At 43.4% G+C, this 11278-nt stretch overlaps 1 protein-coding gene across 1 annotated transcript in view; it reads right to left on the bottom strand.

The window, feature by feature from the left end:
* Positions 1–1493: 1493 nt before the first annotated feature.
* arhgap4b (Rho GTPase activating protein 4b) overlaps positions 1494–11278 on the bottom strand; it is a 27976-nt gene continuing 18191 nt past the window's right edge. The window contains exons 15-23 of the mRNA XM_080734016.1: positions 11236–11278; positions 8556–8661; positions 6944–7171; positions 6266–6321; positions 5786–5957; positions 4368–4457; positions 3572–3679; positions 2290–2392; positions 1494–1765 (exon numbers count right to left, since the gene is read on the bottom strand). The exon at positions 11236–11278 is cut by the window's right edge and continues 86 nt beyond it. Of these exons, the coding sequence (XP_080590142.1) occupies positions 1559–1765; positions 2290–2392; positions 3572–3679; positions 4368–4457; positions 5786–5957; positions 6266–6321; positions 6944–7171; positions 8556–8661; positions 11236–11278 (1113 nt within the window). The 3' untranslated portion in view covers positions 1494–1558. The remainder of the gene's footprint in view (positions 1766–2289; positions 2393–3571; positions 3680–4367; positions 4458–5785; positions 5958–6265; positions 6322–6943; positions 7172–8555; positions 8662–11235) is intronic.

Here is an 11278-nt window from a genome sequence, read left to right on the forward strand (position 1 = left end):
GACTCAAAGCAACTGCATTGTACACCTCACCACCTCACAGCAACCATCCTGTAACACAAGGGTCTTCAACGTTTTCAGGCCAGGGACCCCTTAGCTGAGAGAGAGATGAAGCAGAGACCCCCACCCCACAACCTTTTCATAGATTCCATATAGTTTCATCGTTTGACAGCACAATCATCAGTGTATTTTGGATTCATGTCAATTTGTGTTTTCAGATATTTAACCACTTGAACCGTAAATACTTAATAAACTTGACCTTTCACTCCGTACTTAGTCTGCTCTTTTTCCCCTCTACACCAAAGCTCTTTGCCGAAAATAGCCGATCTACAAGCTCACAACGCCTCGCAGCGCGAGGCGTTGTGAGCTTGTAGATCTGCTATTTTTTGGCTAAAGTTCTCAGAATGTGGACGCTAGGGTTCAAGTGCTTAATCTCACTCAAAGATTTGGAGGACCACCTGTAGTAACTCTGGGGACCCCCTAGGGGTCCCGGACCCCTTGTTGAAGACCCCTGCTGTAACACATTTGAACAGGACCTGTGGGTGGAGCTAGAATAAAGTTACAGGGCTGAACTTTGAGGACGAATGGGACGAGAGACATGTCCCGATAAAATGGCTCGAAAATGTTGCCACTGCTTTCATAGTTTAAAACCAGAGGGAATTCCCAGGATCCTCTCTGACACAGAGGCCATTTTGGCTCTTGAGGCTAGGACACAGTTTCCAGTTCAAAAGTTCAAAAGTCAGTCAACCAAAGCCCTGAGTGAATTCCTCTTGGCTCTCAGTCCTCTCCCAAGCCAACCCTGAGTTGGCCCAATCTCTAACTCTGGAAAAGCCCTGAGTTGCGGCCTACCCATTAGGCCTTTTGTCACATATTTAGGGGAATGCGATTTTTCATCTGTGCGTGAGTGCGTGTGTGAGGCATGCTGATATACAAAATATTGGTCTCACTTCATTCATCTTTGAACTTCCCTGCTGACGCCCTTTACCAGTCAGCAGTTGGTTTTACTTTTCAATTTCTTTTAATACTTTAAATATATCGATAGGCTTTAACCTCCAAAGTGAAATAAAGGCGGGGAGTAAAACATGTGAAGGCACTCCTAGACACAGGCCAGATCAGTCACTAGTATTTTAAATCCAGGGAATTTTAATGTCCGTGAGCTGATCTCAGACTTGCCACTAGGGGGCAGCTTAACTCAAACGTTATTGTGACAGTATCTCCCACAGAACTAGCTAAGTCAGTCTCTGGTGATATCACTGGTGATGTCACATCCCTGATTTTCCAAATGCAAAAGACAGACCCCCCCCACCCCACCTCCACCCATAAAAAAAGAAAACCAAAACGATAAAAAAAAGAGACTGAAAGAAACAAACGAAACGTACACACCGGAGGTACTATAATACGGCACTGAGACTAGTGGCACTATGAGATGGCAGACGAGTAGATATTACACACACGTGTCAGAAAAATAAAGCGACATCTTCTTCAAATGCATACAGTAATCAATCAATCAATCAATCAATCAATCAATCAATCAATGACCTCTACAGTCCACCACTTCTTTCTATTGGTCCACTGGTCTGAAAAGGGTCCGCCCTCTGAGTCCAAAACCACTTTTTTTGACAGTTGGGACGGGCTGAGTCACAGAGGAGGAGGAAGAGGAGGAGGAAGAGGATGAGGATGAGGAGGAGGGGGGTATGGAGGACTGCAGGGGAGGCTGACGGGATAGGAGCTCCTTAAACACTGAGTTCATCTGACGACTGATCATCTCCTGTGAGACAGAGAGATAGAGAGAGAGGGGGAGGTTGAGAGAGACAGAGATAGAGAAGGAGAGAATGAGAGCGACAGAGCCAGTGAGAAATACTAATACGGAACAAAAATGTTTTTCTGTATGGAAACACATTTCAAAAGTGCCCTCGGGGGAAGGGGATTCTTTCACTTGTGCAAACATAATACTGTGTGTTTGTTTGCACAAGAGAAAGAACTTTTCACAATATCAAAAAGCATTTGAATTCAGTTGAAGTAATGCTCACTAGAGGGTACACAACATATTCATGGCTGGGAGGCTGGGAGCTACCTTATTCAGCATTGTACTTTGTCAGCTCAGTAAATTACAACCAATAGTTTGCATTATCAGAAGACTTGAATGAATGAATGAATAGTTTATTTAGATGCTCAATGAGACATTACAAGTCAAATTTCTTTAAATTTTTTAGCCTGTATCGAAAAGGTATAGGCAGAAGCTTAATGCTTATTGATGCCTAATATCCTTGATGACTGTGATGAACTACAAACCTTGTCTGCTGGCGGCCTGTCTGTCTGTACAACTGGAAGTCTGTCTGTGGCTCTGAGTCCACCCTGTCTCACAGTGTCCAGAGTGTGCCGGCGCTCCTGGTTACTGAAAGAGAGAGAGAGAGAAACAGAGAGGGAGGGGTATTCAATATAAAGCACAAATTACAAGCATTGGGTCCACATTATATTATTATTCTACATAGAATAGAATAGAATAGAATAGAATAGAATAGAACAGAACAGAACAGAACAGAACAGAACAGAACAGAACAGAATAGAATGTTCCAGGATTTACAACACTCTGGAAATTAATATTGGATCCATGGTATCTGCCACGAGATGCATGATGTTAGTATATCATTGCTGTCGGGTGGAAACTTCATTATGTCCAAAACTGTTACTTTTCAGGATTCAAATTCAAAAATAGCAAAAAATATCAGATCTACGGCTGATCAAACGCATCAGGTGCAACACTTTTTGAGCTTGTAGATCTACTACTTGTCATTTGGTTATTCACATTTTGTGTGACACGACAGCAACAAACAGTACTGCCCGCTGGCCTACTGGTCCAGGCGCATACCACTGAGGCATTGCCACATAGGCATGGATGCCTGGCGGCGTTGCCGGTTCGATTCCCGATCCGGACGACCTTTGCCGCACGTCACTCCCCTCATTTCCTGTCAGTCTACTGTCCTATCAATAATGGCATAAAAAAAGCCCAAAAACAAAAGCATACTGCTGTGTGCATGCATGTGTTTCAGTGTGTGCGTGCATGCTAGGGCATTCACGAATAGTGATTTTTAGTATTCGAATTATTCGACCTCAAAGTATTCGACAGAACTGGCCAAACTGTCAAATATTAAGTAAGCAAGAGGCAAACATTGTGAAAATAGCCGATCTACATGCTCACAACGCCTCGCAACTAGATAATGTATCTGTGAAGCTGAGTCAAATTAAATGTAATACCTAGAATTCCAAGTGCTTGTCAGGGTGGGGGTCCCCAGTTCAAATATGTTTATTTTGGGGGTCACGGCCTAAAAAGGTTTGAGAAGCCCTGGTATAGAGCATTAACAAATTCATCCACCAGGGGCATTGACAGCTCATTCTTATGACTTCCTATCTCACCAAGCTTTATAAACTATATATTTTTAAAGAGAAAACAATAAAAATAAGCGAATATTCGACTTCGGAGAGCAACGTTGAATAGTGACTTTGATATTCAAATATTCTAATATTTGGTGAATGCCCTAGCGCATGCATGTGTGCGTGTGTGTTCCAGTCTTACCCTGGTAGGTGGCGTGCAGCAGGGGAGGTGGGGGGCTTTCGAGCGGGGCTACCCTCAGTTCCTCGTTGTCTCCCTGGCAACGAAGCGCTGTCACTGTTTACCCGCATCCTGTCCCAACGTGCACACAAATGTTGGTTTCTCTCGGCTGCGTGCGCGGCTGCGTGCGCAGCAGCTTGTGCATGTTTGTGTGAGCGTGTGTTTTCATGCGTTCCTATGGAAGTGGAGTTTGAGTGTGTGTGCATGCATATTTTACTTTATGAATACATTCATTCATGGGTGTGTGTGTGTGTGGGTGTGTGTGTGTGTGTGTGCTGTGTGTATGTGTTATAGGGATGGGAAGATACGCGATATTATCGTTTATCGTGATAAAAAACATCGTGATATCGTCCTCTGTCGTGCACTGGGAACAATTCACCATTTATTTGCTGAGCTCCATATTCGGTACCACTTAAACCCTCTATAATTGGTGGAAGTTACTTATAATATACGTCCTTGATACGTCTTTTTTCTCTCTCTATCAAATGTCTTTGCCAAAAAAATAGCCGATCTACAAGCTATACAACGCGGCGCGTTGTGAGCTTGTGGATCTGCTATTTTTTGGCGAATGTTCCGCCCCAGGATAATGGATTTTGATATAGCCATAATATCGTAAATCGCGATTTCTTTGGTCACAATAATCGTGATATGAAATCTTCATATCGTCCCATCCCTAGTGTGTGTGTGTGTGTGTGTGCGTGCGTGCGTGCGTGCGTGCGTGCGTGCGTGCGTGCGTGCGTGCGTGCGTGTGTGAGCGTACCGGGTAGTATTCTCTGCTTGTGGATCCTCAACTGTCAGGTTACCAGTGCTTCCACCTCCTCCCCCCTCGTCCTTCTTCCCTCGCTCTGACCTGATGGAGGAGGAAGAGACAAGGACAACACATATTTCACCAAAGGAAGGAAATCCATTACAATTCACCATGTCCAGAGGAAAGAGAGACAGAAACCTGAAGGTTTTTTATAGTGGGAGATAAACATTATTTATAAGGACCTGCTCTGTCTATAAGTCAACAACAACTGTTTGTAATATGGTTGTTTTGATCATTTAAATAACATTCTCCATTTATAAGAATGTTTGTGAGACAAAAATTGTGAAAGAAATTGTTTATCTGCAATTGTGTCTGGATTCTTAACCATTGACGAGACAAAAGTTATGAAAGTAGCTGTTTATCTGCACTTGAATCTGCACTTGTGGGCTGTGTTTCTCTGTTCTTCCCTATTCTGAGATATTGTAGGTATTTTGCAAAACTCTCCTCCAGAGAAACACCACAATTCTTTCACATTTCACAAGCCCTAGTTGCTTATTTTTGGCTTATTTTTTATAGAGCTGGTTGCTTGTTGTGTTTTTTTTTGGTCTAACTCCCGACTAAGATGTTATGGCCACAGTGTTAAAACTCTCACTCCCTTTTTTATTTTTTGTGATGTTAGATTCTTGAAAAGGGGGGTTATACCGTTATATACCGTTTTTATGGTTTTAATTGCAGTTGGGAAAATGTTGTTGTCGGGTAAAGGGGGTACTTGGATTCAAAAATCTGCGAAAGGGGATACTCTAGACAAAAAAGATTGAGAAACACAGCATTAATTGTTTGGCTATCCCACCCATCTGGCAAAAAACAGTAGCCTAAAACAAACTATATATTTTTGGCACACTTGCATAATTTCTGAGAGAGAGTCTCAATTTAATGTAGTCAATATAAACCCCTTCGCATACAAATTACCTCCTGACATGCACATAATCCTTGACACAGCCTAAGCTATTTAGTTTTGTTTACAGCCTATGTCACATGCCAGCTGAACATCAAATGCACTTTAAGAAATGAAGGGCCTTTTAAAGATCAAGAAGACAACAAGTCAATCAACAGGTATGCAAACCGCTGAACTCTGATGAATGAGGTGGGAGTCTAATGATCATTACAATGTCCTGATGTGAAAGTTGAATGTTTAAAAGAAAAGTAATTGTATTTGGGCAATCAGTTTTATTTTGATGCGTTATAATTATACTGAATGTCGATATGGCACACTGACTATCAAGAAAATCTAAACATGGCACTTCATGTCAAAATGGTTGCCAACTCCTGCTATATAGAGACCCATGAGAGACAAAGAGTATATTTAAGAAACCAACCCAGCAGTCAGGTATGGAATGTATTCCGAAAACACACACGGTACTGTCACTTACCCATCGAGGACGTTTATGTACTTGTGAGGGATGAGACCCTTCACCCCTCCTATTTCACCCCTCCACCAATCACAAGATGCCTTGCTGTGAAGAATGAGGAGATCTCCTTGCTTGAAGGACAGCTCAGCCGGAGATCTTGCCACATAGTCAAACATTGCCACCGCCTCCCATTCTGTACACACACACACACACACACACACACACACACACACACACACACACACACACACACACACACACACACACACACACACACACACACACACACACACACAGTACGCTTCAATATTACAATATTATACAATATTCAACTGCAATTCCGTTAATGGTACTCCATTACCTGATGTATTATAAATATGTAAATTATGATTATTTCATAACATGAAAGTGGAACATTTGACTAATTTGTGCATAATTGTGTATTGTATTGTGCAATGTGTTTCTGTGTATTGGTTCATACCGTAGACAAACTGTACTCACCCTCCTCACTGTGTAAATGCTCAGCCTCTCCATCTCCCTCTTCCGTAATTGGTTCACTGCAGACAAAGCGAACAGGGATGGTTGAGGTTGGACAGAGTTCTACTTCTGTTGCACATTTTCACTGAGCACTGTCTGCACGTGCTGTTCCTCTCCCATTATTATGCAATCTGAATGACCACTATGAGCACTCTACTCTACTGTACCAGGAAGCTACGGCTCATGTGACAATTAACCCCCCCCCCCACCCCCACCCCCGCTGTAATTAACCACATTATCCATGCAGAGAACATTTCTTTTACCACTCATGGAGCAAGTACTTGTAATTGCCCCAGTACCCCAACACCACCACACACGCACACGCACGCGCATGCACGTGCATGCACGCGCGCACACACACACACACACACACACACACACACACACACACACACACACACACAAACACACACACGCGCACACACGTCTTGGAACATCTTCCGAATAAAGTTTCGGAGAGATCCATCCGAAGTTCTGCAATAAGTAATTTTGTATTTGTGTCTACCCAGGTTTTGACTTGCTGCCTTTGAACTTCAAAAACGGACCAAATTAGCCAAATGGAACCAAATGCACCTTTGATGGCGCCAAGGCAACGGCTACACCTCCACGTTGATGATGAAAAACAGGCCCCTCGTCTCTCACCAGTATTCCTGCTCCAGGGTCATGTGCTTCTCGTAGACGGGCCCCGGCAGCTCAGATTGGCTGGGGAAGATGGCGTCGTGCTGGACGATCATGGTCTTCACCAGGTCGTTGATCTGTGGCTGCCTGGCCACGGCGTCGCCGGGCTCCGCCCCCCTCAGTAGGCTGGGGCCGAAGCACACGGCCAGGTTGTAGGGTAGCATCATGTTCTCATCACTGTACTGGGACACGCTGTGTGCACGCACCACGGCTGTATTAGTTCAGCATTCTTCATTTTTTTTAGTTTAGTTTGTATTAGTTCTAGTGTTCATTTTAGTTTATGGCAGGGGTCTTCAACAGGGGGTCCGGGACCCCTAGGGGGTCCTCAGAGCTACTACAGGGGGTCCTCCAAATCTTTGTGTGATAGAAGCTTGGTTTTTCCCCCTTTCTTATATTGACCAATTGAACCCTAGCGTCCACAATCTGACAACTTTAGCCGAAAATAGCCGATCTACAAGCAGCGCGAGGCGTTGTGAGCTTGTAGACAAAGAGCTTTGGAGGGGGAAAAGAGCAGACTAAGTACAGTGAAAGGTCAGTGAAAGTATTGACCGTTCACGTGGTTAAATATCTGAAAACACACATTAACATGATTCCAAAATACACTGTTGATCGCGCTATCAAACAATGAAACTATATCTATGAACAGATTGTGGGGGTCCCTGCTTCATCTCTCTCTCAACTAAGGGGTCCTTGGCCTGAAAACGTTGAATACCCCTGGTTTATGGGTATGGGTTTAGCCTGGTAAACTATCCCGGTTGTGTAAATTCACATTATCATGTGTCTTCTGGCCTGGGTGGGCATTTAGCAGAAACCAAAAAGTGGAAGAGCCAGTCAGCGTCTGTCAATCACAGAGCCCTGAGCGCAGACGCCGTTTGGCTCCTCCACTCTTTGGTAACCTCGACCTACCAGGCTTTCTGGGGGAAAGCCTGGTGTTCGTTCACAACAGGCCGTTTGGTTTCCGCCTAAAGCGCGGAAACCACTAGAAGAAGTGAAGTCGCTTTCCCGCCATTTGTTTCCCCAATCCCTATTAAAATGCTCGAGTAGCCTAGTGTAGTCTTGCCAGTCGCTACAAGTTGGACTAAAAGATGCGTATACCAAACACATTTTTCAAAAGCAAAACTACTCCTCATCAAGGAGTTTATTAGGTAGGCCCCTAAAAGTATGTCCTTGAGCGCAGGGGAATTATTTTGGGTTAAACTGTTTCCGGTTGATAGTTCCGGCAAATTGTATAGTCCTTTGAGTACTACAACATGACGTGTTGTGGTTCCCGCTCCAGACCGGTTAACCCCCAAAAGTGAAGTGATCCCAGGCTAGTCTTTGGTTTCTGCGAAACGCCCACCCAGCGCTCAGACCGTTCTTACAAGGTCAGACAATTGCTAAAACCTTTTGTGAAAACACAAAACAGTTTTATATATGTTTATTTGTAATGCCTTGTTTTTATTTAATAAATTCTAGTTTTTGTTATTTTGTTAGTTTATAACTAACCTTAGCATGCACACATTAAATGTGTTATTATTATTTTCACACATGGTCAACTTTACAAGTGTGAGTGAGAGAGGTTATTACTGCAGCTTACTGATTGAGGAAAGCGAAGAGGTAACGCAGGACGATGAGGAGGGGCCTGGGGAAGGACGACACGATCACCTTGATCTGGGACGCTTTCTCCATCAGCCCCTCGATTTCTGGAGAGAGGGAGAAGGGGGAGAGGTGAGAGAAGAGAATGATGAAAACTAGACAGAAACAGCAGTGGTTCTCAAAATTGGGTCCGGGGACCCCCAGGGCTCCTTTAGGGGGTTCCAGGGAGTACCCAACAAAATGTTTTAATACAGGATCAAAATCAGTTTAACCACTTGTCTTAAACCCTATTACGGCTATATGAAAATAGATGATCTACATGATCTTGAAACATTTTAAGAATGTTTTAATATTTTTGTGAAACATTTTAACAACACAAATCATGTATGGGGGGGGGGGGGGTCCCTGGCACTAAACACTTCCTGATGGGGGTCTGCGGTGGCCAGATATTAATTAATTTGGGGGACTTTGACACAAAGTTTGAGAACCAAATAAACAACTGCAGGATTTAATTATTGGAGAGCAGCTCCTCAGAGCTCGATGACAGATCATTTCATTCCAATTTGTCAGCCTGAGGCGTAGGCTGTGCCAGTCTGCAACTCGCTCTGTTCACTGTGCGTTCGGCCAACTGGACACAGTAAAATCCTTACTGTTAATTTAACTCAGAGAGTCAGAGGATTGTACTGTGTTCTAGGCATTGGAGGATATGGCATTTCAAGGCCAAAATCGTATTGTATTTGACAATATTATCCTGACAATCATCAAAATGTGCCAAAGATCTCCTAAAGTTGTGTTCTCTTACGTTCTTGAATAACTACCTTATATTTAGTTAAGAAAATAATATTATTTTCAGAAGAAAAAAAAGATTGAAATTGAAAAAAGAAAGGAAGAAAGAAAGAAAGAAAGAAAGAAAGAAAGCCTGAACAACAGACTGTGGTACTTTTCTGTCAACAATACTGCTAGACTTGTGGCCTAGAGTGAGACATGCCAAACCAAGATCCTTTGCAAAGTAGACACTAGACAGAAGTGTACAAATGTCAGCATGTTCACATATCCTGACTTTAGTTGTGCTCATGGAGGTGTGAGATCTGTGCCCGCTGGCTCTAAACACTGTCAGCAGGAACACTGGTAAGTTAGCTGGGCAGTCTAGTATTCCCAAATATCTCCATAATGGACATTGTCATTCACCCAATAAAAAAAAAATCAGGAGTGACCCAATAGCTGACTGCACATAAACATATCGTTCTTTTGGGTGGAAACCACGTATGTCCAAAACCAGCAGTTTTGTATTCATCATTTTAAAATGTTAAAATAGTGACAATAGACGATCTACAAGCATCATGCGGCATGATGAAGCAGGGCTTTACCTACGAAAGAACATACCATTTTGAAACATGGAGATACAAGGTTTCTGTCCGACAGTGACAATATGGGGGACAAAAATGCCTTCTTCTGTGTGCCTAGTTTGACTCCCAGATAGGCGGACTGTTTGCTGTGTGTCACTCCCCTGCTCTCTGTCCCCCTTTCTTGTCTTACTGTCGCTATCAAAATAAAGGAGAAATGCCGTATTTGTTTTAAGAAAAAGTGTTTTATTGTGTTTAAAACATAATATCTAATATCCTCCCATCTCTACTTGTGTACCTGTTTATTCACTGCTCTAAAGTGGCACCCACAAAGGTCTAAAGTTAACTTAGTTTCCCCCTAACAAGAGTAGTCTTTGTGGGTTGCAGACTCATGAACTGCAGCCATGACTGCAATAGCAGTCAATTATATAAATCAGTGAGGCAGCTTTTCTGCAACGTAGGAGTAGACGATTTAGCTTCGGGCGATTCTATACTTGCAATATGGGGAGAGGGACAGAGAGAGAGAAAGATAGAGAGAGAGGGAGAGAGAAAGAGAGTGAGAGAGGGTTGAAAGCATGCACACACGCACGCACGCACGGACACACGCATGGTTGCACGCATGGTCGCACGCACACACACACACACACACACACACACACACACACACACACACACACACACACACACACACACACACACACACACACACACACACACACACACACACACACACACACACACACACACACACACACACACACACACACACACACATCTGTGAAGAATTCACCTCAGCATATGTAATAAACAACTTGCTGTGGTTTGAGTAAACATGGTGTATGCTATTGGAGCCCTGAAGCAATACAAACAAGTGCAGAAAAATAAAGATAAAGGCTCTCAAAGGCAAACAATAAAAAAGACGGGACATGGGAGCCCACAGAAAATGCAAAAAGCTAAACAAACTAGGAATACTGCATTGGGGCCACTCATCAAAATACCAAAAGTCTAAGGGCCATGGCTTTCTGCCGGTGGAGACAGAAAAACTGTTAGGGTAATTAAGTGCTCCGAAACATAGGAGGAAGAATAACTACTACTAGATTGAACCCCAATCTCCCAGTCAGCGGACACTCTAACCACTAGGCCACTGAGCTGGATATGATGGTACCCAGAGTATATTCAAATAATAGAACTTCATTGACAGCTACATCCACATGCCCACATACAATATACCTACAGTATGCGCTGTGAGCTTGTAGATAGGCATTTCTTTTGTGGCAATAAAGACATGTGCAAAATTGGGACCAGGTTGAAAGTGGTGAAGTTAAAGGCCAGTCTTACGGACACACTCCAGCAGCTGAGAGTAGCTCTCATAAGGAAAGAG

Source organism: Nannobrachium achirus (genome assembly GCF_963921795.1).
Source record: "Nannobrachium achirus genome assembly, chromosome: 9".
Classification (NCBI taxonomy): domain Eukaryota; kingdom Metazoa; phylum Chordata; class Actinopteri; order Myctophiformes; family Myctophidae; genus Nannobrachium; species Nannobrachium achirus.